Source organism: Hyperolius riggenbachi, chromosome 3 (genome assembly GCF_040937935.1).
Source record: "Hyperolius riggenbachi isolate aHypRig1 chromosome 3, aHypRig1.pri, whole genome shotgun sequence".
NCBI lineage: Eukaryota > Metazoa > Chordata > Amphibia > Anura > Hyperoliidae > Hyperolius > Hyperolius riggenbachi.
Window position 1 is genome coordinate 61,621,771 of NC_090648.1, and position 26,155 is coordinate 61,647,925.

The following is a 26,155-nucleotide window of genomic DNA, read 5'->3' on the forward strand; positions in this document are numbered from 1 at the left end:
AACACCTGATTAGGGTGGCCATCAGAAATTTTTAGGCCCACACTGGGCCCCACTCTGCCCCCACATGGCAAATCACAATATGTGAAGGCCTGAACACACTAACATCCGTGTGTCCGCTTTTCACGCTTCCGTTGCTGGGAGCGTTCTGTGTATGCTCAGTTCACTAAGACTGTAACTGCACTTGTGCAGAACATTCCCAGCTATGAGAGCATGATGGAGGAGGCGTGCAGCATGGAACAATGCATGCGCAGTGCCCTGCAACCCAGCTGGATTGTGTGTGCTTCACAGGAGCACAACTGATAGGAATGAAAGGGTATTGAGGGAGCTAATAGACTATAGGGGGCTGGAAGGAGCCCCAGGTAAGTAAATATCCTTTTCTCCCATCTGTCTCAGGTTTACTTTAACCACTTTCTCCACTGCTACGTATATCTACGTCATCTGTGGCACCCTCCAAGCCACCATGACGTAGATATACTGACTAACTTTGCAGCCCTGCTGTGCACGATCGGTGCGCTTCAGAGCGCACCCCCTGGCACGGTCAGCTGCATTACTAATTGGTAAAAGGGAACATGTTCCCTTGTAGCCAATTAGTCCACCCTCCTCCCATGAACGATCGCTGCAGTAGTCAACTGCAGCGATCCTTCATCTGTCCCCCTCCGTGCAGAAATCATTAAAAACAATCCTCCAGCAAGCAGCCTCACTCTCCTTACCTCGTTCCTGCGACTATCCTGAAGCCCGAGCCTCCGATTCCCGCTCTGTGTTCAGCCGCGTATTGCCGACTACCCGGGTCCCGGCTTGATGACGTCATCAAGCTGGGACCCGGGTAACCGGCATTACGCGGCTGACTGCAGAGCGGGGATCAGAGGCTCGGGCTTCAGGATAGTCGCAGGAATAAGGTAAGGTGAGTGAGGCTGCTTGCTGGAGGTTTTTTTTTTTAAATGATTTGTGCAAGGAGGGGGCTGCCAGGGGGGGGGGGACATCTGGTTATCAAGGGGGGGGGGGGTGTAGGATATGTAAAAGGGGGGTAAATATTTACTGGGGGGCATCTGATTAACTAAGGGGAGGGGGGATTTAATAATTTAGCACATCTGGGCACCTGGTGGGGCATAACCAAATACTAGGGGCACATTTGGCTATAATGGGGGGGCAGCGCTAATCCAGGGGGTACATCTGGCTATAATGGGGGTAATCCTGATCTCGGGATACATCTGGCTATAAAGAGGGGCACTATTCCTGGAGGTGCATCTGTCAATCTATTCTAGGGGTGGCAAACACAGGGGACACATCTGGCTATGCTGGGGGGGCTGATATTGGGGACACATCTGGCTATACTGTGGGGGGTTAATACTGGGGACACATCTGGATATCTATACTGGGGTGACTAACTGGTGGCACAGTTTTTATGTCAATAGCATTTTTTATTTTTAAACAGAAATTGGTCAAAATTGAGAAATAATGCATTTTTTCCCCATTAAAATGCACAGAGAGGAACATTTTATTTGGTACCAAATACCCCCCAATGAAAGGTTAGTTTGTCTTGAAAAAAACGATATATAGATCATTTAAGTGGCACGAGTACAGATGAAGTTATTGCTGATTAAAGCTAAAGCGTCAAAACTGCTCTGGTCCATTAGGGGAAAACAAGGTCTGGATGCGAAGTGGTTAATTACTAACTGACTAAGGTAACTTCTGGGTGAGCCTCCTGGCACCTCTCATCACATCAATAGGCAGCCAGAATGACAGACCTAGACATGCACAGACTGCAGCTGGGGCCAATGTTTGGCACTGATCTCGGCCTCCCAGATTCACTCGGGCCCCATACAGCAGGTTAACCCGCCCCACCCCCCTTCCCCCCCCCTCCCGTGATGCCCTGAAGGCGGCCCTCCGCCTGATCAAGCTAAACATGCATTTCTATTCCTCTGCTGCAGGAGTGGTAGCTTCAATGTGTTAGGCCTCCTTCAAACAAGCATCTTGGCCATCCATTTCCTACTGAGAATCTTTTGCTTTGCTACTCTGAAAATTAATGACATAGAACTATGGAAAGTACAAAAACAGTAAACACAGGTGTTCATTGGCCTCCTATTTTCCAAGCGATAGAAACTACCACAGTGGCATTTAGCATTGTGTTGGTCTTTGGTGGATGCTTTGCAAGGGTTGTCAGGGAAACGTGGACACAAACGCCAATCATCCGACTGCACCATTTTACGGTTTGTGATTGGCCGGATCACTTTTGCTGATGAACCCCATGCCGTCTGTTTGGCCACGCTGACTGTTGCTCATGTGATAGGTGTTCATCCTACCTCAGCTGCGCAGCTGTACATGCATGGATACGTGTGACACATGTACAGCGAGCACAGCATGTACAGGAAACTTGTATATAATGCTCAGAATAAATATTAGGCATTATGCAGCTTTGAAGCGCACAGTTACCAGCACCTGCCATTGAGACGCGTCATGCCTCAGTGCTGTTACATATTGCCAGCAAACGGGGTGGGTCCTCAGCAACAGTCTGGATTGGCTGTCGCAGGATAGTACGGCCTGCTTTACACTATGCACTGTGTAGTTATTGTATATGTTTACTGTCACTGTATGAACTGACTGACACATCTAATAAACGCTATATAACACACTGTTGTCCTGTGTTAATGTTTGAGGTTTTTCTTGAGGAGAAATATAGCAAGCTTTGAACCAGGATAATACAACTTATCAGCTAACCCCCCTAAAGACCAGGCAATTTTTGTAAAATGGGCCACGGCAGCTTTAAGGCCTCGCTGCAGGGCCGCACAACTCAGCACACAAGAGATTCCCCCCTTTTCTCCCCACCAACAGAGCTTTCTGCTGGTGGGGTCTGATTGCTCCCCCAGTGTTTATTTTTTAAATAAATGTATCTTTTTTTGTTATTTTCTCCCCATCGGTGTGACACGGTCAGCAAGCAGTTAAAGTGTACCTGTAGGGGGTACCTCGGGATGGGGAAGCCTCTGGACCCTAAAGAGGCTTCCCCCATCCTTCTCCACAGGACCATTCCAGCGCTGAGACCCCCAAAATATCGCTTGACCTCACACACAAGTGCACTAGCACTGTCCTGCTGTGTTTTTTCAGAAAAAGCAGGAGCAGATTAGGTTTGCGCTACTGTGCAGGCCTGAGCCTCTTTCACAGTAGCACAGACACAATCAGGCTAGACTATTTCTGTGGGATGTTGCTAGTACACATGCGCATGGAGTCCACTCCTCGGGGGTCCCAGCGCTGGAACGGTGTGACGTAGGATCCAGAGGCTTCCCCCTCATGAGATAAGTACCTGTTTCTTACTTTAATTAAAGTCCCAGGTTTACTTTAAAGGATACATGAGAGAAAAAAAAAAGTTGATCTGCTTGTCTAGGGCTTCCTCCAGCCCCTTGAAGTCTCTGTGTCCCTCGTTGCAGCTCCGCAGGCAGCCACTCTTCTGCGGTTTACTCCGTAACAGCACCTGGGCAGAGCGCTCCCGGCCACATCAGCGCGGCACCTCCACGCACTCGCGCAGAACCAGAACGGGTCAGTGGCCGCTATGGACTGGACCGCAGAAGAGTGGCTGCCAGCGGACCTGCGATAAGGGACACAGACTTCAAGGGGCTGGAGGAAGCCCCAGGTAAGTAGATCATTTATTATTTTCTCTCATGTATCCTTTAACCTTCCTGGCGGTAAGCCCGAGCTGAGCTCGGGCTATGCCGCGCAGGAAGATATCTCAGCCCCTGGTGGGGCGATTTTCTTCATTTAAAATGCTGTACGCGCAGCTAGCACTTTGCTAGCCGCGCGTACAGCTTGATCGCCGCCGCTCTGCGGCGATCGCCCGCACGCAGCGGCGCAAGAGGGCCCCCCCGCCAGAGCCCTGCGCTGCCCGGACCAATGAGTTCCGGGCAGCGCTATGGGCTGGATCGGAGGTGTCTGACGTCAGGACGTCGGCTGAGGTCCATGACGTCATTCCGATCGTCGCCATGGCGACAGGAGAAGCCAAACAGGGGAACGCGTTCCCCTGTTTGCTATTGTAGCCGGCGACGATCGCACTAGAGGGACACATGCGCCCTCTAGTGCTGTTTCATGTAGCTACCACTCTGGTAGCTTTACATGAAACAAAACAAAAAATGTAAAAAAAAAGATTTTTGCCTTTTTGGCAAAAACAATTAACCGCCAGGAGGGTTAAGTGACCTTGAAGTGAAGCAAGATTTAAACAAAAAGTTAGATATTCACTTACTTAAAGGGAAGGTAGTTCAAAGAACTAAACCAGTTTGTGTTTGCTATCACCATTGGAAATTGATAGGCAGCTGCAAAGTGAAAATAAAAAAAAATAAAAAAACATTGCATCTGAGGCAAACCTCAGGTACAAAAACACATACTTACCTAACAAAAGGGAGGCTAGAAAAATGTCACAGGCAAATTTGGGCAAACTCCTGCCTGTGCTGAATAATATACTCCCTTCAAGTTGCAGCAACACTGGGGGGGTTGACATTATTCTTGCACAGCTGTAGCTGTAGGCCAAATTATTATTTTTATTTTTTGCTAATTTGAGGCACCCAAATTAGTCACTGTCGCAATTCTCATTGCGGTTTATGGCGGCTCCCATAATCCTTGGCGCATCGCTGCATCAAATACCCCCCCGGTAGGTATATATTTTTTTCTATCACCTGTCTCAGAGCTCATTTCCACTATTGCGGTGCGGAATCGCCTGGATTCCACCGCTGATGAAATCGCATGCGGATGCGATTCCCCATGCGTTTTTTGCCGCGAATTCGCATAGGTGAGGGTATATGCGATTTTAACCATGGCACTGCCTGTGTGAATTTACATTGGTACCTATGCGAATTTGCGGCAAAATACGCATGGGGAAAACGCATGTGATTTCCCTATTAAAGTGAATGTTTACCGTTAAAAAAAAGAAAGTCAGATACTCACCTAAGGAGAGGGAAGGCTCGGTCCTAATGAGCCTTCCCTCTCCTCTCCCGCGCAGGATCCCCCGTGGCAGTATTCGACCAGTTCAGTCAAATACTGACACTTCCGTATGCCGAAGGGAGCTTTCGGAAGCACTCGGGCTCCCGATGACGCGGCCGCTCCATACTACGCATGCGCTCGCGCGTACGTAGTATGGAGCGGCCCGTCTTCGGAAGCCAGAGTGCTCCCGAAGACCTCCGAAGTCCCTGCGGCGGTGGACGTGAACGGGGGATCCAGCGCAGCACCGAGGGCACCGGGAGAGGAGAGGGAAGGCTCATTAGGACCGAGCCTTTCCTCTCCTTAGGTGAGTATCTGACTTTTTCTTTTTTTAAACGGTACCCATTGGCTTTAAATACATTGCATGCGATTCGCATGCATTCTACTCGCAGGCGAATTCTGCGGCTCTTTTGTGCGTATTTTCACCGCTGAAAAAAACGCACCTTAACAACGCTACAGTGGAAACAGGCCCATCCACTTGCATTACATGTGCGAATCCGCATGCGTTGGACGCATGCGGATTTGCGATAGTGGAAACGAGCCCTCAGGTACACTTTAATACTGGTGCCACATCTGCTATATCTACACTTGTGCAGACCCAATTTGGGCACTTTGTAATCTTGTGCCCTGCTGCCTAATGAATAGACAGTGGTGTAGCAATAGAGGATGCAGAGACTGCACCAGGGCTCCTGGATCAGAGGATCCTTCCTTCAACTGCTTAATTAGCTGTTTATTAGTGCTAAGCTAATAAACACGGTGGCTTAGTGGTTAGCACTTTTGCCTTGCAGTGCTGGGTCCCCGGTCCTGCATGGAGTTTGTATGTTCTCCCTGTCTGCCTGGGTTTCCTCCCACATCCCAAAAACATACAGATAAGTTAATCGGCTTCCCCCAAATTGGCCCTAGACTACGATACATACACTACACCAGGGGTCCCCAACCACCAGGCCGTGGCCCACTGCCGGTCTGTGGGCAGTTTTCCGCCGGGCCGCGGCGGGTCTGGCCTCTCGACCCTCTCCTGTTACTTTATGAGCTGGTGGCCGCTTCCTCTTATATTCCCTGGTGGCCCCTCTCCTCTTTGTAGCATCTTCTATAACTGCAGCGTCCCACGGTTGCTGTAGAAAGGGAAGGAAGCTGGACAGCGGTTCCCATGGCAGCCGCGATGTATACGCCACTACAGGAAGCCGCTGTCCCGCTTCCTTCCTCTTTACAGCAGCAGCGGGATGCGCTGCAGTTATATAAGGTTCTGCAAAGAGGAGAGGGGCCACCAGTGAATATAAAAGAGGAAGCGGCTGCCAGCTCCTAAGGTAACAGGAGCGGCGAGGGAAGGGGGTACTCAAGGCAGCTATCCTAACTACACTGGGCTAACTATATTAGCTATACTTGGGTAACTATACCACCTAACTATACAGGGGTAACTATACGCCTTATACAGGGGCAACTGTATTAGCTACCAATACTTGGGGCAACTATACCTACTTACCTATATACTACACTCCAAATTCGGGGAAGGAGGGGTGTTTCTGCCACTAACCATGCCCCAATAATACCCCTCCCCACCCCAAGGGGCTCCAGAAAAAGTTTGGTCTACATAGCGGTCCCCAGGCTGAAAAAGGTGAAGGACCACTGCACTACACAATACATATATTCACAGACATGACTATGGCAGGGACTAGATTGTGAGCCCCTCTGAGGGACAGTTAGTGACAAGACAATATACTCTGTACAGCACTGTGGAAGATGTCAGTGCTCTATAATAATAAATGCTGATAACGATCACCTCTAGATGTGCTTTGATTAGTTGGAACCATTTATAGACTGTTCTTTTCCACCCACCCGATCACACCCCTATGACACTGCAGCTTTCCTTGGCACAGGTTTTGGAGCTCCATATCAATTGTTATGTATAAAGCCCTTGAGGGGGCCCATTGTAAAACTTGCACTGGGGCCCAGAGGTCCTAAGCTACTCTACTGCAAACAGATGGAAGTCTGCGGACCCCGTTTATCCTCCGAACTCCATATAATAGGAAGGACAGCTAAGATGATCCCCAGAGCCTCATCTCTGCAGCCCCAGCATCCTCCCCACACTATCCTCCTCTCCCGGCTCTGCTGCAGCGTTCCCATAGCAACTCCTCCCTCCCCCGCGCCCTGATTGGCCGGGATCCCCCGCAGGAACGCAGCGCAGCGTCCTTCACACGGCGGGAAGTTCAAGCTCCGCTGTCGCCAATCACGGCGCCGGGTCATGACGTCGCAGGAAAGGAGGGCGGGGGTTGCGGCCGGAAGCGAAAGCACCGGCGGGGAAATGGCGCCGAGCTCGAAATCTGACCGGGGAGCTAGCCGGAAATGGGGCCCTCGGGACCACGTGATCCGACAGCTGGACCGAGTGAAGGTAGCCGGCGGGGAGATGCGGGGCCCGTGCCCCTGAGGGGAGGGGGTGTGCCTGGGGAGCAGCGGGGGGAGGTGCCGAGAGACGGCTTCCTGCGCCAGCTTCACACTGTCTATTATACACTTACATAACAATAATGGTATGTGGGGAGCTGTCATCTCTACTCCTCTCCCAAGACTCTGCATCCAGCACAGGCCTGCCAGACATTGCAGTGCATTGTGGGAAGCTGCTTACAGTCTCCATACAGCCTGGCACCAGCATGCAGGGACCATCCCACCTGACCCCCCCTCCTCTATCTGCAACTCCTCCAGTCTGCACCATCTATGCCTTCAGGCACTAATATGCAGGGACCATCCCACCCGAGCCCCCCTCTATCTGCAACTCACTTCTCCAGTCTGCACCATCTATGCCTCCAGGCACTAATATGCAGGGACCATCCCACCTGACCCCCCCTCCTCTATCTGCAACTCCTCCAGTCTGCACCATCTATGCCTTCAGGCACTAATATGCAGGGACCATCCCACCCGAGCCCCCCTCTATCTGCAACTCACTTCTCCAGTCTGCACCATCTATGCCTCCAGGCACTAATATGCAGGGACCATCCCACCTGAGCCCCCCTCCTCTATCTGCAACTCACTGCTCCAGTCTGCACCATCTATGCCTCCAGTCACTAATATGCAGGGACCATCCCACCTGAGCCCCCTCCTCTATCTGCAACTCACTGCTCCAGTCTGCACCATCTATGCCTCCAGTCACTAATATGCAGGGACCATCCCACCTGAGCCCCCTCCTCTATCTGCAACTCACTTCTCCAGTCTGCACCATCTATGCCTCCAGGCACTAATATGCAGGGACCATCCCACCTGAGCCCCATCCTCTATCTGCAACTCACTTCTCCAGTCTGCACCATCTATGCCTCCAGGCACTAATATGCAGGGACCATCCCACCTGAGCCCCCCTCCTCTATCTGCAACTCACTGCTCCAGTCTGCACCATCTATGCCTCCAGTCACTAATATGCAGGGACCATCCCACCTGAGCCCCCTCCTCTATCTGCAACTCACTGCTCCAGTCTGCACCATCTATGCCTCCAGTCACTAATATGCAGGGACCATCCCACCTGAGCCCCATCCTCTATCTGCAACTCACTTCTCCAGTCTGCACCATCTATGCCTCCAGGCACTAATATGCAGGGACCATCCCACCTGAGCCCCATCCTCTATCTGCAACTCACTTCTCCAGTCTGCACCATCTATGCCTCCAGGCACTAATATGCAGAGACCATCCCACCTGAGCCCCCTGATCACCTCATGTACTCTATGCACCCCTTCCAGCCACAACTCACTGCTCCAGTCTCCAACCTCTATACATACTGACACCAACATGCAGAGGCCATCCCACCTGGGCCCCCCTAATGACCACATACACTCAGTGCACCCTCCTAATGACCACATCAACTCAATGCATTTCATTCTCCAGGCACAACTCACTACTCCTGAACCCTCCATACATCCTGGCAGGAACATACTGAGACCAACCCACCTGGGCCTTCTGGTGACCACAATCCACTCAGCACCCCCCTCTTCTATCTGCAACTCATTACTCCAGTCTGCACCCTCCTTATTTTTCGGACTGTTCTGCCCAACGGAACGGAACTAGACAAAAAAAAATGCTGCTGCATTGGAAAAACGGAACGTTTTTTTCACACTAGTGAAGAAATGGACCGTTTCACTGGAGATGTGGGGACGCGAACCTGAGCGGCGGGAGGGTGCAGCAGCCGGGTGGGTGAGTGAGGGTAACCGGGCCTTAAATACGTACCTAAAGGCCGGTGGTAGAGGCTTCTGTCGTCTTCTGCGTCATGTCACTAGTCACATGACACGCTGTGTAATCATAGTGCAAGAAGAGGAAGCCTCTGCTGCTGCCATTAGGTATGTATTTGCTGGCAAACGGAGTGAAAACCAATCCATCGGTGATCAGATCAGTTTGCCAATATGCACAGAGCCATCCAGATCCGGTGAAGCGGAGACCGGATCCGCTCACCGAGTCCGTTTGGCTCAATATTTCTAATGTGAACTTGGCCTTACATCCTGAAACCAACATGCAGAGACCACTCCCTTTCGGCACATGGTAAAGCCGATAAACGCCTCACCCTGCTCCTGCACAAGCCCCGGCGGCACAAATTACTATTCCCCCCCCCCAGGTTGTAATGGGAACGATGTAATTCGGCTTCCAGCTATTGCTGGCCGCTGAATTAGTGTTTTTGTTGTAATTTGTGCTCCGTCTTTGACTGCACCCAAATTTCTCACTAAGCGCCACTATAGTTGTATTCCTATTACTGCCTGTGCTGGCGCTGGCTGCGCTCAAATTTCCTGCGCTGTTTTTACAGCAATCACCTCTGAGGTCCACATCCACTCAATGCAACCACCTCCAGCCACAACTCACTTCTCCTGTCTGCAACCTCCATACATCCTGGCACCAACATGCAGAGGCCATCCCACCTGAGCCCCCCTGAAGACCACATCTACTCAGTGCCCCCCTTCCACAACTCCAGCCTGCACCCTTCATACATCCTTGCACCAATATACAGAGACCATCCCCCCTGAGACCCTCTCCCTCCAGCCACAACTCACTGTTCCAGTCTGCACCCTCCATACATTCTGGTACCAATATGCAGCCCATCTGACCTGTGTCCCTGATGACCACATCCACTCAGTGCACCCCCATCCAGCCACAACTCACTGCTCTAGTCTGCACCCTCCATACATCCTGTCACTAATATGCAGAGACCACCCACCTGAGGCCTCCTGATGACCACATCCACTCAATTGCCCTGTAGCGAAAAATTTTGCAACCTATAAGGTTCTACAAATTCCCGTACAGCGCATGTGTGCTGTACCGACTGCGCATGCACTGCTTCTTTTCAGAATCCCGGCAGTAATTATTTTGCAACCAACTGCTGTTTCAGTTTGTTTTTTGGTTGGGCTGCGGCAGTTAAGGTTAGGTGGTGGCGGTGTTTAGGCATCGGCAGGGGGGTGGTTTGGCATTGACAGAAGGGGTGGTTAATATTGGGTTTCGGTAGGGGGTTAATAAGGGATAGGCATCAGTAGAGGAGTACAGGGTTCTGTGTGAGAATAGGGTTAGGTTTCATTTTATGATGGTAATAGCATTAATGCACCTGGATTTACAATGTAGGAGTTGTAAATAATTGCAACTGGTTGGAAAATCTGATAACATTGCAAACATTTTCACTACACCCTCCCCAATCTGCAACTCACTAATCCAGTCCGCACCCAGAGTGCACCTTCCTGGCATCGATATGCAGAGACCATCCCACCTGATAACCACATCCACTCAGTGCCACCCTCCTCTATCTGCAACTAACGGCTCCAGTCTGCACCTTCCATACACACTAGAACCAATATGCAGAGACCATTTCACATGGACTTCCTGATGACCACATCTGCTCAGTACTCCCTCCTCTATCTACAACTCGCTACTCCAGTTTGCACCCTCCATACATCCAGGCACCAACATGCAGAGACCATCCCACCTGAGCGCCCTGATGACCTCATTTACTTAATGCTCCCCTCCTTACAGCCACAACTCACCACTCCAGTCTGCACCCTCCATGCAGATACTACTGAGCGCGCCCAGACTGGTGCTGCTGCTCTCTAAGGCTGCTCCAGACATTACATCTCATTTCTGATACTTTAAACCTCTTAATGAAAAGACTGGACCGAAATTTCAGTGGATTCTAATGTAGCACTTCTCCAGCAACACCTATAACCTTTCAGAACACCTGGATTACTTGGGATGGCAAAGATTTAAGCTGGATTGGATCTTCCTTGGTATCACACACGGCTGAACACTGCACACCTTCCTTGGAATTGACCTTGAGACCTTAAAGACTTTCTGCCTCTTTGTGCCTGCCCTCTCCCATCCTGTGAGTAACTTTCATCGATTATCTACAGCATCTATGCTCAATAGACTATATTTTTCTACATATATTATACATTATATCTTCAAATTCCTAAACAAAGAACTGTGTTTTCAAATCCATGCTGTCCATCCATACATCTCTGTGTAAGGACAATTCAGTCTATACAGGCCCTTTGATCGCTGCAGGATACCAGCCACAGCTGACAAAATTCACACCTTGACTCTAAATAAGACCTATCTCAGCAGGAGCCCTGAGCTGTCTCTTGTTCATCCTAATGTGTAAACATCAATATTCAGCAGAGAGACTTCTAGCTGTATACCAACCAAGAAATATCTATCCAATTGACAAATCCACAATAATTCTACTGAAGTCTGTTGGAATCTTCAGAAAGACAAAGAGAGGCTCGAGAGGACGTGGGAAAAGATATTCTTCACCACAGAACCAAAATAACTCTGTGACAAAATCTACAGAGTACACCCAGCCAACAACCCTAATAGCTCCAGCACAATCCAGCAGAGATGACAGCCACACATCTGGAGACTGTTCTGTCTTGGAGTCATCAATCTCAGACCCTAGCTCCCAGGGTAGCCCCATCAAGGCTGTCCTCTGTAATGTCAGATCGATAAACAACAAAACAGCAATCATACATGATCTGATAGAGTCTTCTGATCTGGCCTGCCTGACTGAAACCTGGCTTTCTGAACCAGTTGGCCCCACCCTGGAGGCTGCCGTGCCAACAAACTATTCCGTGATATACTGCAACAGGAAAGAACGCAGGGGAGGAGGGGTTGCACTTTGCTTTAGATCAGCTTTGAAAATCAGACCACTTACTGTAGGTCCTACCAACTCGTTTGAATGCTTGGGGGTGCAACTTTCAGCTGAGAAAAACATTAACATATTGCTGATCTACCGCCCACCAGAAAAACACTCAGACTTCCTTAAGGAACTTGTAGACCTCCTATGCAACCTAACACTGGAACACCCCAGATGGATTGTTCTTGGAGATTTCAATACATGGGTGGATGACTCCTCTTCAAAACTTGGAATAGAGCTACCTCGTGCCTTACATGAACTGGGCTTCCTCCAATCAATCAGCTCTGCTACTCACAGGAAAGGCCACACTCTGGACCTTATATTCCACACTGGGCTGTCAATAGCCAATGTGGAAATTAATCCTGTTGCCTGGTCAGACCATCACACTATCCACTTCTCCCTCTCAATACCAGCTGTCAAACACCAGGTCAAGAATCAAATAAAATATCGCCGCTTAAAAGGGCTAACACCTCAACATATCCGAGATAACCTTAGCTTTGATGAATTGACTGACTCCAGCTTGGACCCTGATACTCTGGTGTTTAAATACAACAAATGTGTGTCCTCCACCTTTGAGACCATTGCTCCTCTGCGCACCAAATATCTTACTCCACACCATCATGCACAGTGGTTTGATAACGCTATAAAAGAGCTGAAAAGACAAGGCCGAAAACTTGAGAGACTGTGGCGCAAATCTCAGTCCCCAGAAGACAAACATGCCTTAATCCTCCACTTGAAGAGCTACCAAAAGGTAATCACGGGAAAAAAATCATCCTTTCTATCACAAGAGATTGCAAATGCAGTTAACAAACCAGCCCAACTGTTCCGCACAGTGGAAAAACTCTGCAACCCGGCATGTCTAAAACTTAACATCGAGTCTTCAAAGGACCTCTGTGACCAATTTGCCCATTTCTTCACAGACAAAGTCTCCGCTATAAGGTCTGCCATCCAACTTACAGCATCTGAGCCTAATATAGCGCTGAAGACCATTAGCAGAGACAATGTAACGCCTTGGTCAAACTTCAAAGAAATTGATGAAGAAGTCACATCAAGCATCCTCCTTCACGTCCGCCTAACTACCTGTGACCTAGATCCTGGCCCAACACAGTTCATGTTGAACTTCCCCGACCTGTTCGTACCGGTATTCCTAAAAATTGTTAACTGTTCCTTAAAATCAGGGATATTTCCTGCTTTACTGAAGGAAGCAATCATCAGGCCTCTCCTCAAAAAACCCTCCCTGGACCCAGATGCAATGACCAGCTACAGACCTGTCTCTAACCTCCCCTTTCTGGGCAAGCTAATTGAAAAAGCTGTTTACCTCCAGCTAGAAGCCAAAATCCTACAAAACAACAGTTATGACCCATTCCAGTCTGGCTTCAGGAAACACCACAGCACTGAAACTGCCCTCATCCAAATATGCAACCACCTGCTCATGGCAAGAGACAGAGGAGAGTGCTCCATCCTCATACTGCTAGACCTTTCTGCAGCCTTTGATACAGTTGACCATGACATCTTGATAAACAGGCTACAGGAATACTGCGGCATTGATGGCATAGTTCTTCAGTGGTTCCAATCCTTCTTGAGTGGCAGAACCCACAAAGTGTCTATGGGGCCCTTCCTGTCCACCCCTGTATCACTTAAGTATGGGGTGCCCCAGGGCTCAATCCTCTCTCCCTTGCTTTTCACGATTTACATGTTACCGCTGGGAAAACTAATCCAAAAACATGGCCTGACATACCACTGCTATGCAGACGACACCCAACTATATCTTTCCTTCAAGCCTGGTGTGACAGACCCAACTCTAACTAACTATAAAAGCCTGCTTACGTGAACTACAGCAATGGATGAATGACAACTGGCTGAAACTAAATGCAGACAAAACTGAAGTCCTTCTGATAGGAGGGCAGAGCATGATAACAAAACAACTTAACTTGCAGTCTTCACCACTGGGAATAGGAGGCACGGATCTGCGCAGCTCTGATCATGTGCGTAGCCTGGGAGTTCTAATTGATTGGGATTTAAACTTCAGAACTCAAATCTCTGCTGTGGTGAAATCATCCTATTTTCACCTGAAGAACATTGCAAAAATCAAGCACCTCATACCCCCAGAAGATCTGCCAACCTTAGTCCACGCCTTCATCACATCCCGACTGGACTACTGCAATGCTCTCTACACTGGCCTTCCAAAAAAGGTCTTGTACCGACTACAGCTGATACAGAATACTGCTGCCAGACTGCTAACCAACCAACCCCGTCACTGCCACATAACGCCAGTCCTGCACTCCCTTCACTGGCTACCTATAGAATGGAGGGTCCTATTCAAGATCGGCCTACTGACATTTAAATCCCTGAATAATTTAGGCCCTGGATACATGAAAGATATGTTGCAGCTGCGTAGCAATCCCCGCATTCTCAGATCAACAGGTTCTAATAATCTAGTCATACCCAGAGTCCACTTGGAAACTTTTGGTCCCAGAGCCTTCTGTCATGCTGCCCCTACGTTTTGGAACTCCTTACCTCAACAGATCAGGACAGCTCCATCCCTGGACGTGTTTAAATCCAGACTGAAAACCCACCTGTTCAGTTTGGCATTTGCAGAAATATAACTTTTGTTGTGTGAATACTTCATCCTACTAATTACTGAATCTGAGAGAGCCTAAGCGCTTTGAGTCCTATAGGAGAAAAGCGCTATAGAAATGTTACTGTATTGTATTGTATTGTATCCCCCCTGGGGCCCCCTGATGACCACATCTACTCAGTGCCTTTCTCCAGCCATAACTCACTGCTCCAGTCTACACCCTCCGTGCACCCTGGCACCAATATGCAGAGATCATCTCACTTGGAGCTACTCCTCTCCTCATCAGCTCTGATTATTGGGGCCCTCAGTGGCCCTGCAACAATTGTCCGTTATTATTTTGCAGACTGCTGATGTTTTGAATAAACAGACTTCCCAAGGAAGATGATGTACTTGCTTTGGGCTGTTGTGTTTGGTGGTGTGGCCTACCACCTTGGTTATGCACCTAGGATACTGAGTAATGTGTGTCACTCTGTACCTCCTCCTTGCTTAATCAGCAAGAAGTGCATTTCTTTGGGCCAGTTCCAAGCTGCGTACATTTGCAGTCATGCATTAATTATTTCCATCTCCTTGATCGTCCCTATTCAACACTCTCCTATCTTTGAAACCTTCAAACCTGATCTAAATTCTCAGCTCACCACTTCAGAAGGGCATATGATCCACAGATAGGAAAACAAATGGGGTGTGTTGTGTGTATACAGTACATATATATCTATTAAAAACCAAGCATCTGTGATTTAAGTGTACTGACTATATACATATATTAAAGTAATCCTGCTGCCACCTGATTATAGGTTGAAACGCATGCCTGAGTTTTAAAGTGAACCTGAAACAAAAGGTTTAACCACCCTGGCGTTCTGATTAAATCGCCAGGGTGGCTGCGGGAGGGTTTAAATAAAAAAAAAACTATTTCATGCAGCCAACTGAAAGTTGGCTGCATGAAAGCCCACTAGAGGGCGCTCCGGAGGCGTTCTTCCGATCGCCTCCGGCGCCCAGAATAAACAAGGAAGGCCGCAATGAGCGGCCTTCCTTGTTTTGCTTATATCGTCGCCATAGCGACGAGCGGAGTGACGTCATCGACGTCAGCCGACGTCCTGACGTCAGCCGCCTCCGATCCAGCCCTTAGCGCTGGCCGGAACTTTTTGTTCCGGCTGCGCAGGGCTCAGGCGGCTAGGGGGGCCCTCTTTCGCCGCTGCTCGCAGCGAATCGCCGCAGAGCGGCGGCGATCAGGCAGCACACGCGGCTGGCAAAGTGCCGGCTGCGTGTGCTGCTTTTTATTTGATGTAAATCGGCCCAGCAGGGCCTGAGCGGCAGCCTCTGGCGGTGTTGGACGAGCTGAGCTCGTCCAGACCGCTCAGCAGGTTAAGGAGGCTGCCATATTTTTTTCCCTTTGGAGTGTTCCCCAACCCTGTCCTCAAGGCCCAACAACAGTGCATGTTTTGTGCAAATCCACAGAGGTAGGTAATTAGCTCTGCTGAGACACTAATTACCTCACCTGTGCATGTTTGTGGTATCCTGCAAAACATGTACTGTTGGTGGGCCTTGAGGACAGGGTTGGGGAACTCTGCTTTAGGCCTCCTTCACACCAAGACGTTGCGTTTTAGGGGACGTTAAGGTCGCATAACGTGCCCCTAACGCAATGCATGGTGGTATTGAAGTTGGACATCAGATTGAGCCGCGTTATGGGGCTCTTGGTGCTATCCTGGGAAGTCCGGATCTTTTCAATGATTCGGATCATTGAAAAGATGCGGATCTTTGAACCGAATCTTTGAATCATTTTACTAGGGAAGCGGGACTGCAGCAGAGTGAGAGGTGCAGGAGAATGAGGGTGCTAATGGGGAAGGGAGAGATGCAGCAGGAAGATTGTGCTTGTGCACAGGAGCTGCAGTTCCTGTATCTTCCAGACATCCACTGTGAACCGAATCCTTCATTGTGATGATCCGGATGATTCGACTCACAAAAAAGATCCAAAGATCCGAATTGTTCATGATCTGGACAACACTACTGTGCAGTGAATATTAATTAGCCATGTGGCTAGAAACAAATGCGGACTCTCCCCTTACTGAGCATGTGCAAACAGTCTAACGCAGCGAAAACCACCTATAATGCACAGCATGCTGCACTTTCTTTGAACGTCCAGCGTTACAATGTAACGCAATATGGGCACTGTGAACAGCCCTATGAATTTTCATTACTGTAAGTTGGGCTGCATGCTGCTGTAACGTGCGCCTGTAACGTCCCACTCTGAAAGCAGCCTAAAAGATACACAACAGCATAATAACCTTTAACCTCCTGAGCGGTATGCCTGGCACTGTCGGGCGTGCCGCTTCAGGGCTTTTGCTGGCCCCAGGAGTTTGCCGCTATAAAACTTTCCGTTTGTACTGATAAATAAGTGGTTAGCCTGCACTAGGCTAGCTAGTATATGTGGCTGGCACCGCCCGATTGCCCAGAATCCCCCCGCTTATACATTACCCAGCCTGGCTCCAGTGATGGACGCAGCCTCCCTGCACAGCTCCGGTCTTCTCTATGGGGAGGATCAGGTCTGACGTCATGTACGATCCTCCCCATAGAGAAGAGCGGAGCTGTCCGGGGAGCATACATCTGAAATCGGAGCAGGATACAGCCGGTATATAACTGATCCTGCTTCTGCACAAGTCCCGGCCGTATTAAATACTATTCCCCCTCCAGGCCGTCATGGAGAGGGAATGAAATAATTCAGCTACCAGCAATTGCAGGAGGCCGAATTATAGTGTTTTATAAGGAACTTCAGCCCAGTCTTCTGACGGCGCTGAAGTTACTCACTGCTGCGCCCAAGTCTCCTGCGCTGGAACGGCAGTGTTCGCTGTGAGAGCCTGCTCCTTCTCCCCCTTCTACAGAGTAGTGCAGCGAAGCAGTATGGCTGGCTTCCAATACGCATCACATGACTGGAAGCTTAACCCTCCTGGCGGTCTATTAAATTCCGCCAGGAGGCAGCGCAGCAGTGTTTTTTTTTTTTTTTTTTTTTTTTTTTAAATCATGTAGTGAGCCCAGGGCTCGCTACATGATAGCCGCTGTGCAGCAGCATCCCCCCGCCCGCTTTGATAGCCTTCGGCAATCTCTGATCAGGAAATCCCGTTCAAAGAACGGGATTTCCTGGAGGGTTTCCCCCGTCGCCATGGCGACGGGGCGGGATGACGTCGTGACATCATTGGGGGTCCCGATCCACCGCTCAGCGCTGCCTGGCACGGAGTGGCCAGAGAGCGCACGGGGGGGCGTGGCGGATAGCGGCGATCGAGCGCGGGGCGGCGGCGATCGGTGTGCTCACGCAGCTAAAAAAATTATGCAAATCGGCCCAGCAGGGCCTGAGAAAACCTCCTGTGCGGCTTACCCCGAACTACGTTCGGAGTTACCGCCAGGAAGGTTAAGGTTTGCAAGCATAGAGCGTTCGGCTGCCAGAAGGAACAGAAGAGACCCAACGCAGTGCTGGAGAAGGTACAGTAAATATTACACTGCTCTGCTGTGCTACTCTGCAGTCTGGGGAGAGGGTGCCAGGAGGAAAGCTCTGCATCTTTTTTGCCAGCCACACAGAGGGGAGGAGTAGTTAGGATCCCAGGAGGGGGCCACATGCCCATTTCACTGGGGGCCCCGTGGGTTTAAACTGGCAATGCTTCAACCAGAAAGTGTGCTGTGTCTTTTGCTGATTATTATTATTATTATTTAGTATTTATATAGCGCCGACATATTACGCAGCGCTGTACAGTGTATATATATATATATATATATATATATATATATATCTTGTCACTAACTGTCCCTCAAAGGAGCTCACAATCTAATCCCTACCATTGCCATATGCCTATATTATGTAGTGTAAGTACTGTAGTCTAGGGCCAATTTTTTAGTGGGAGCCAATTAACTTATCCGTATGTTTTTGGAATGTGGGAGGAAACCGGAGTGCCCGGAGGAAACCCATGCAGACACGGAGAGAACATACAAACTCTTTGCAGATAGTGCCCTGGCTGGGATTCGAACCAGGGACCCAGCGCTGCAAGGCGAGAGAGCTAACCACTACGCCACCGTGCTGCTGATCGATTTTCTGAGCGATTTCTCATAGAAGTGAATGGAAATCGATCAGAAAAGCATTAGATGGGGCTTTAGTCTGAAGTCCTATGATAGGCTCTGGCCATTTGGGGATAAATCTAGTGAACTGACCAGTATGTTTCCATGTTGTGGGAGGATTCCCACACAGATATGGGGAAATCATACACACTCCATGCTTCCACTGCTAAGATTCAAAGCCAGAGTTACACTATAGTATATAGCCGCAATTCACCCGGTGCCCAAATTACCTCCCCGGCGTTGCCATAGTCACAGTTGCTACAGCGGCCTATAGTGGTATCCAAACTATCAGGTGAGAGTAACTGATTGGAGGACAGCCCACTAACATAGGCCTGAGCTTCACACCTGCTGCAGTGTTTTCATAAATTACACATCTTTTAAGACTTATGCCTGACCAAAAGTGGAAGGGGAGATTCCCAATATCATAAATACATAACTTTTATCAAAGGCAAATTAATGGTCCAGTTTTATGGGGTTTTTTTTTCTGTTTCTTCACCTTAATATTTATTCTTTTATTCTATGTGAATTGCAGATTTTTTTTAACTGCTTTATCTTCTGCAGATCACGGGTCAGCTGTCCCCCCGCCTGTTCCGGAAGCTACCGCCACGGCTGTGCGTGTCTCTGCGCAATATCGTAGACGAGGAGTTCCTACAGAAAGGGTAAATAGAGTGACCTCAACAAGAACAATATATAGAATTCAATGGGAGTGTAATATAACAGATATCCTTAAAGCGGACCTGACTCCAGAACTCCCCCTAGAGCCCATTTTTAAACGGGCTTAGGTCACTAGTAACAGTATAATACCCTTCAAACAAAAAACATCTCTTTGGCACAGCTGGTAGAAATCCTGCAATAAATCTGCACTACTTCCTGCTTCAGGGAAGCATATTGTCAACAGCCTTTGCTTTCAAATGAGCTTATCTGCCGTGGAAGTCAGGTGACGGGAGATATCAAATTACAGCTTGTGATTAGACACAAATGAGAGGGAATTAGACGGGCTGAACTCTGTAAATACATACAGGGGGCATTTCTCTATGTTTTCCTTCTGTCCTGTGCAAGAGTTTAGGTCCACTTTAAAGTGAACCCGAGTGTAGAGTTATATGGAGGTTGCCATATTTATTCCCTTTTGGCTAGCAGCAGTGCTGATCCTCTGCCTCTAATACTTTTAGCCATAGCCCCTGAACAAGCATGCAGCACATCAGGTGTTACTGACATCATTGTCAGATCTGACCAGATTAGCTGCATGCTTGTTTCTGGTGTTATTCAGACACTGCTGCAGCCAGATAGATCAGCAGGGATGCCAGGCAGTAGGCATTGTTTAAAGGGAAACAAATATGGCAACTTCCATATTACTCTCATCTCAGGTTTACTTTAACCCTTTAGCATTTATTTAGAGGCTTGCAAATGCTCTAGGCCAATTTGTGTTAGCACATTTTTTTTTTATTATTTCTAATTTGTTACATTTTGTTGCTACTAAATAGCACTGCTGTAATGTGTATTACTGGCCACTTGTCACTAGGAGGCAGTGTGAGACAAGAACAGAGGACTTCTGCTTTCAGTTTCTGCATTTTCTGCTAGCAGAGAGACATAAAGCAATCCAACAATTTACAGCACAAGTTCTGCCGACTGAGGTCAGAAGCAGTGTGTTTAATGGATATGTTTGCTTGGCTGCGCTCCTCTTAGTGCCCGAGTGCATCAGTTCATGCGAGAGTACAGCTGCGCCTGCGCACGTTGCCAAAGCTGCTTGTATACAAGTGGCTTAGTGTGATACTCTCGTGGGCGCAGTACTGCCGTTCTCGTCCATGAAGAGAACGCGGCCTTCATGATGGTTCTGGGCAGCGGCGGTGGTCTGGAGGACACTGTGGGGAGCCTCTGCAAGATCCAGAGACTTCCCTCTTCTTGGGTATCTATTTTTATTTTATGCCGCTTCAGGTTCTCTCTGTCACCCATTAGCACAGCCCCCTCCTCTGTAGGCTTTCCATTTTCCTTCCACTCTGTGGGCCAGATTTATCAAACCTTTACCAACAGTTTTTTCTTCAGGACCATAGGCTTACACCACCCTAGTGACCAGGTTATTTTTCACTAATTAGGCCACTGCAGCTTTAAGGCCTCGCTGCAGGGCCGTACAACGCAACATACAAGTGATTTCCCCCCCCCCCCCCCCCTTCTTTTCTGCCCAACAGAGCTTTCTGTTGGGCTGTGATCGCTCCTGTTCTGTTTCTTTATTTTTGTACAAATATTTCTTTGTTTATTTTTTAAATACATTTTGCTATTTTTATTATTACTTTTCTTATGCCCGCCCTCCCTCTCCCTGCTACCCAATTACAGCAATAGGCTGTCCCTGGTACAGCGCTGCCTTAGATGGCAGTGCTGTACAGAGCCTATCGGTGCGTGCGATCTCCTGCAAAACCCCTCCCCCAGGACTTCACACCAATTAGCGGTGTCCTGTTCGGTGGTTACTAATTAGGTAATCCTGGGGATGCCGCCACGTTCATGCCCATTGGCGTTACGTGGACATTTAGAGGTTAAACTGTTCTAACCAGCAGAGGGACTGTTCTGCATGATGAAAAGAAACTTCTTAACCCCCTTGGCGGTAATCCCGAGCTGAGCTCGGGGTATGCCGCCGGAGGTCGCCGCTCAGGCCCTGCTGGGCCGATTTTGATTCTGTAAAATGCAGCACACGCAGCCGGCACTTTGCCAGCCGCGTGTGCTGCCCGATCGCCGCCGCTCCGCGGCGATCCGCCGCGTGCAGCGGCGAAAGAGGGTCCCCCCAGCCGCCCGAGCCCAGCGCAGCCGGAACAAACAGTTCCGGCCGGCGCTAGGGGCTGGATCGGGCGGCTCTGACGTCAGGACGTCGACTGACGTCCATGACGTCACTCCGCTCGTCGCCATGGCGACGAGGAAAGCGAAACAAGATAGGCCGCTCATTGCGGCCTATCTTGTTACTTTCGATTGCCGGAGGCGATCGAAAGTACGCCTCCGGAGCGCCCTCTAGTGGGCTTTCATGCAGCCAACTTTCAGTTGGCTGCATGAAATACTTTTTTTTTAATTTAAAAAAAACCCTCCCGCAGCCTCCCTGGCGATTTTAATAGAACGCCAGGGAGGTTAAAGGGACACTTAAGTCAAACAAAAAAAATGAGTTTTACTCACCTAGGGCTTCCAATAGCCCCCTGCAGCTGTCCGGTGCCCTCGCCGTCTCCCTTCGATCCGCCTGGCCCCGCCAGCAGCCACTTCCTGTTTCGGTGACAGGAGCTGACAGGCTGGGGACGCGAGTGATTCTTCGTGTTCCCAGACACATTATCACCCTCTATGCTGCTATATGGTATATGATATATGCTATAGCAGCATAGATGGCGCTATTGTGGCCAGGAACGCGAAGAATCACTCGCGTCCCCAGCCTGTCAGCTCCTGTCACCGAAACAGGAAGTGGCTGCTGGCGGGGCCAGGTGGATCGGAGGGAGATGGCGAGGGCACCGGACAGCTGCAGCGGTCTATTGGAAGCCCCAGGTGAGTAAAACTCATTTTTTTTGTTTGACTTAAGTGTCCCTTTAAGTCCTACGTAAAAACGACGGTTTAGCGTGGATTTCTAGAGCTGCACTAAAGTTAAGAAAAGTGCAAATCCATTCCTAAACTGCCCAGATTAAGAAGTGCTTAATAGCAGTTCTACAGATAGTGTAGCCTAGGCACAATTGTGGAAGGCTCCTCCCCCCTGCTGAATCCCTCACTCACAGCCTGCCCACGTATCAATACAGCAGATGTGTTGTTTACCTCGGCAACAGCTATTTCCCTCACACACTGCACTGTCTGAGAGACCTTCCTAACTCCTATTTTACAACAGTTTTAGAAGGAAACAGCACTATCTAGTGATTTCTTAATATGCCTGAGACAGTTCTGCACCAAAACCAACCAATATTTTGTCTCAGACGCTCTTGATGAATGTCCCCCACTGTATTGTGCTGAGTTTCTGTGTGTTCCTCTCTCTCTCTGCAGGCACATCTTTTTGGGATTCTCTAAGTGTGGCCGTTTTGTGTTGTCCTACACCAGCGATATCCTGGACGATGACTTTTCCTTCTACTCCTACCAACTGTACTGGTGGCAGTTTCAGGTGCACAGCAAGCTACGTCTGGTAAGAGCAGCAATCCTGACATCCTCTAATGCTGACTATGCAGCTTTCCTCCAGCAACGCCTGTCTCCCTGATTGGACGTCTGTTTTTCCACTTTGCACCGCTCAGTTTCAAGAGAAATCTAACTGAACAGCTGCCACTGCTAGTTTTGTAGTTAGAACTGTAGTCAAATACAAATATACCTGTTAACCCTCAGGGTTGTCACCCCAAAGAGACCCAAGTTACGGCAAACCTGAACTAAAAATGTCAAAATACACATACACACGTCATACTTACCTCCTGTGTAGTCTACTCATCAATCTCTTTCTCCTCTCCCGCGTTCTATTCACTGTGATCAATGGAATTTTCCGTCCTCCATTTTGAAAATGGCCGTTACCCCATAACAGCTTCCTTGTCAGCACACGTTAAACTGTATTATCGCCCACTTGAGTCATATGGAAACATGGACATTACCTTGCACATCAGTTGTCCTTTCAGTTATAACTGACAGCAACTGATATATTTCATTTCTGGCAAACTCTTGTCAGAACTGGAAGGAATCGTCCTTAGAAGCAAATGCTGAGCTTCTGAGAGGATCTAATGGTGAGATAAGTATGTCCTATTAATTTACAGGTAGATCATGTGTTTATTTTAACCCTCCTGGCGGTATCCCCGACCTGAGCCCGGGGTAAGAAAAAGCAGCTGTTATAGGTAAGCCCGAGCTCAGGTCAGGGCAGTGAAAAAACTGCTGCGCCTGCGTGCAGGAGTCCCACGCACCGATTGGCGCTGCTCAGCGGGACTCCTGCATCTGTCCCCCAAAGTTTGCCACTGTTGTGCGGCCGCCGGGATCCCCATATCCCCGGTAATCTTGCGGGGACCCGGCGGCCATGTGATCGGAGCGGCGGTGGCAAATATACCTGTGTTGCAGGAGTCCCTGCGCGATCGGCGCTCTCCAGGGACTCCTGCCTCTCTCCCCCCAGCAGCAGCGGTGTTTGTCTGCCAATCGGGAGCGGAGCGGTGGGGCGGGAATTTGAAAAATTAATTTCATTGGCTGCAAAGTGCATTGTATTTGGATACACATGAATCAAATACATGTGTATCCAATACACTGTTGCCATTTGGTTCTGAGCTGTGAGCTGTGCTGTGATCTCTGATCTGCCTACTGATTTTTGGATTTGTGTACCGACCTCTGCCTGGATTTTTGACTACCTTTTTGCCTTCTGATTCTGCCTCATATTGGATTTCTGTGTACTGACCTCTGCCTGGATTCTGACCTACGCTCTTCTCCTGTCACCTGCTATGGCTTCATCCTCGAAGCGTCTCACAGCGGAAGCGCTGATGCAGTTCGAGGACAGCGATCCGGATTTGCAGTCGCTGGAGGACTCCAGTGACAGTGATGCGCCTGGCAACCTGTCGCCTGATTCTTAGAGCGACAGCGACTCCATCACCAGCGACACGGAGGAGGTTAGTGATGCACGTGTTTGGTGCCCAATCAACACCACTCAGGCGCCACCACCGCCCCACCCCCCGTTTCCCTTTTACTGGGGAGCCCGGCCTGAAGGTTGAATGTGATCACTGCCCCCTGGCCTACCTGCAGCTGTTCTTCAGTGACGCTGTTATTGATAAAATCGTGGTGAAGACGAACCGCTACGCCGTGCAAGAAATGGCTGCTCCACGTGGGCCCTTTTCCAGGAGCAGGATGTGGCAGCCTATCCCCAAGGAGGACTTGTGGCTGTTTCTTGGACTAATTATTCTGCAGGGGGTGATGGGGAAGCCCCTTCAGAAATGTTACTGGTTGACGAACAAAATAATCGCTACCCCCTTCTTTGGCACGGTAATGTCGAAGTACCGTTTTGGACTCATCAAGTTTTTGCACTTTGCAGACAACACCGCCTTCGATGAGTCCGCCCACCCAGCGCCAAAGCTGAAAAAGATCTGGAAGGTTTTTCAGCTGGTGATGGAAAACTTCCGCAACACTTATGTACCCCAGAGGGACATAGGTGTGGATGAAAGCTTGATGGCGTACAAAGGCCGACTGTCCTGGATACAATACATCGCGTCCAAGAGGGCCCGGTTTGGAGTGAAGTCCTACATCCTAGGTTCTCAACATGTGGTACGCGTACCCCAGGGGGTACTTCTGATGGCTCCAGGGGGTACTCAGGCTTGATATACTTTACCAAGAATAACAAATTTAAAGTTTAAGAAAATTGTAAACCTTATTTAAACAACACCAAATTAGTGTATTAGCTAATTAAAAGCAGCAGTAAGGCTAATTTCACACCAGGACGTTGCGTTAGAGGGGGCGTTAAGGTCGCATAACGTCCCCCTAACGGAACGCCTGGTGGTGCTGGATCTGGACGTCAGAGTGAGCCGCGTTGTGCAGCTCACTCTGGCGTCAGTGATGCGCACTCTTGTGCGCATGCGGCATCACGTGGTCCCGCCGGCCAATCGCCGCACAGAGCGGCCGCTCCAGGAAGTAAACACTGCACGTCACAACGTGCAGTGCATATTAATTAGCCATGTGCCTGGCCGCTCTCCGCTCCTCCACAAGATTACTGAGCATGTGCACAGTCTAACGTGGCTCAGCCACGTCTAAAGTACTGCATGCAGTACGTTGTCTCGTGACGCAGCGTTACAATGTAACACAACGTGGGCACTGTGAACAGCCCCATTGATTTTTCATTACTGTGCGGTGGGCTGCGTTACAGGCTGCTCTAACGTGCGCCTGTAACGTCCCACTGTGAAACCAGCCTAAATGCTTGGAAATTGTTTAGAACCAATTATCATGTACTATGATTAAATATATATTGGTCAAGGGGTACTTGTGATAATGGTTACTATGCTAGGGGGTACTTGGTGAGTACAGGGTTTTAAAAGGGGTACACACCAGTAAAATGTTGAGAAACACTGTCCTACATGTTATGCGAGGCATCAACGGGCTACATCTGGAACAGCATACTGTACACCGGGAAAGGGACACAATTTAACGCTGCTTTCAACAGCTACGGCCTGGCGACTTCATCCGTGCTGTCTTTGGTGAAGCTTTGTTGAATAAGGGGTACTGTGTGATCACACACAATTTTTACAGTTCACCTGAACTTTTTGAAATACTCATCAGCAACAAAACTGATGCCTACAGCACCGTTCGTCCTAACCGGCGAGAAATGCCAACTACTTTCGCCAAGCAAAAGCTCAAATCTGGGGACATTGTGGCTTGGCAGAAAGGAAAAATGTTGGCACTCCGCTGGCGTGACAAGGACGTGTGTGCTCAGCACTGCCCATGATGCA

The 26,155-nt window shown here is 49.3% G+C and overlaps 1 protein-coding gene across 1 annotated transcript in view; it reads left to right on the top strand.

Annotated features, from left to right (window-relative positions):
• Positions 1-7,182: 7,182 nt before the first annotated feature.
• DCAF15 (DDB1 and CUL4 associated factor 15) overlaps positions 7,183-26,155 on the top strand; it is a 35,020-nt gene continuing 16,047 nt past the window's right edge. Inside the window, exons 1-3 of the mRNA XM_068272165.1 lie at positions 7,183-7,342; positions 19,326-19,423; positions 22,755-22,890. Of these exons, the coding sequence (XP_068128266.1) occupies positions 7,196-7,342; positions 19,326-19,423; positions 22,755-22,890 (381 nt within the window). The 5' untranslated portion in view covers positions 7,183-7,195. The remainder of the gene's footprint in view (positions 7,343-19,325; positions 19,424-22,754; positions 22,891-26,155) is intronic.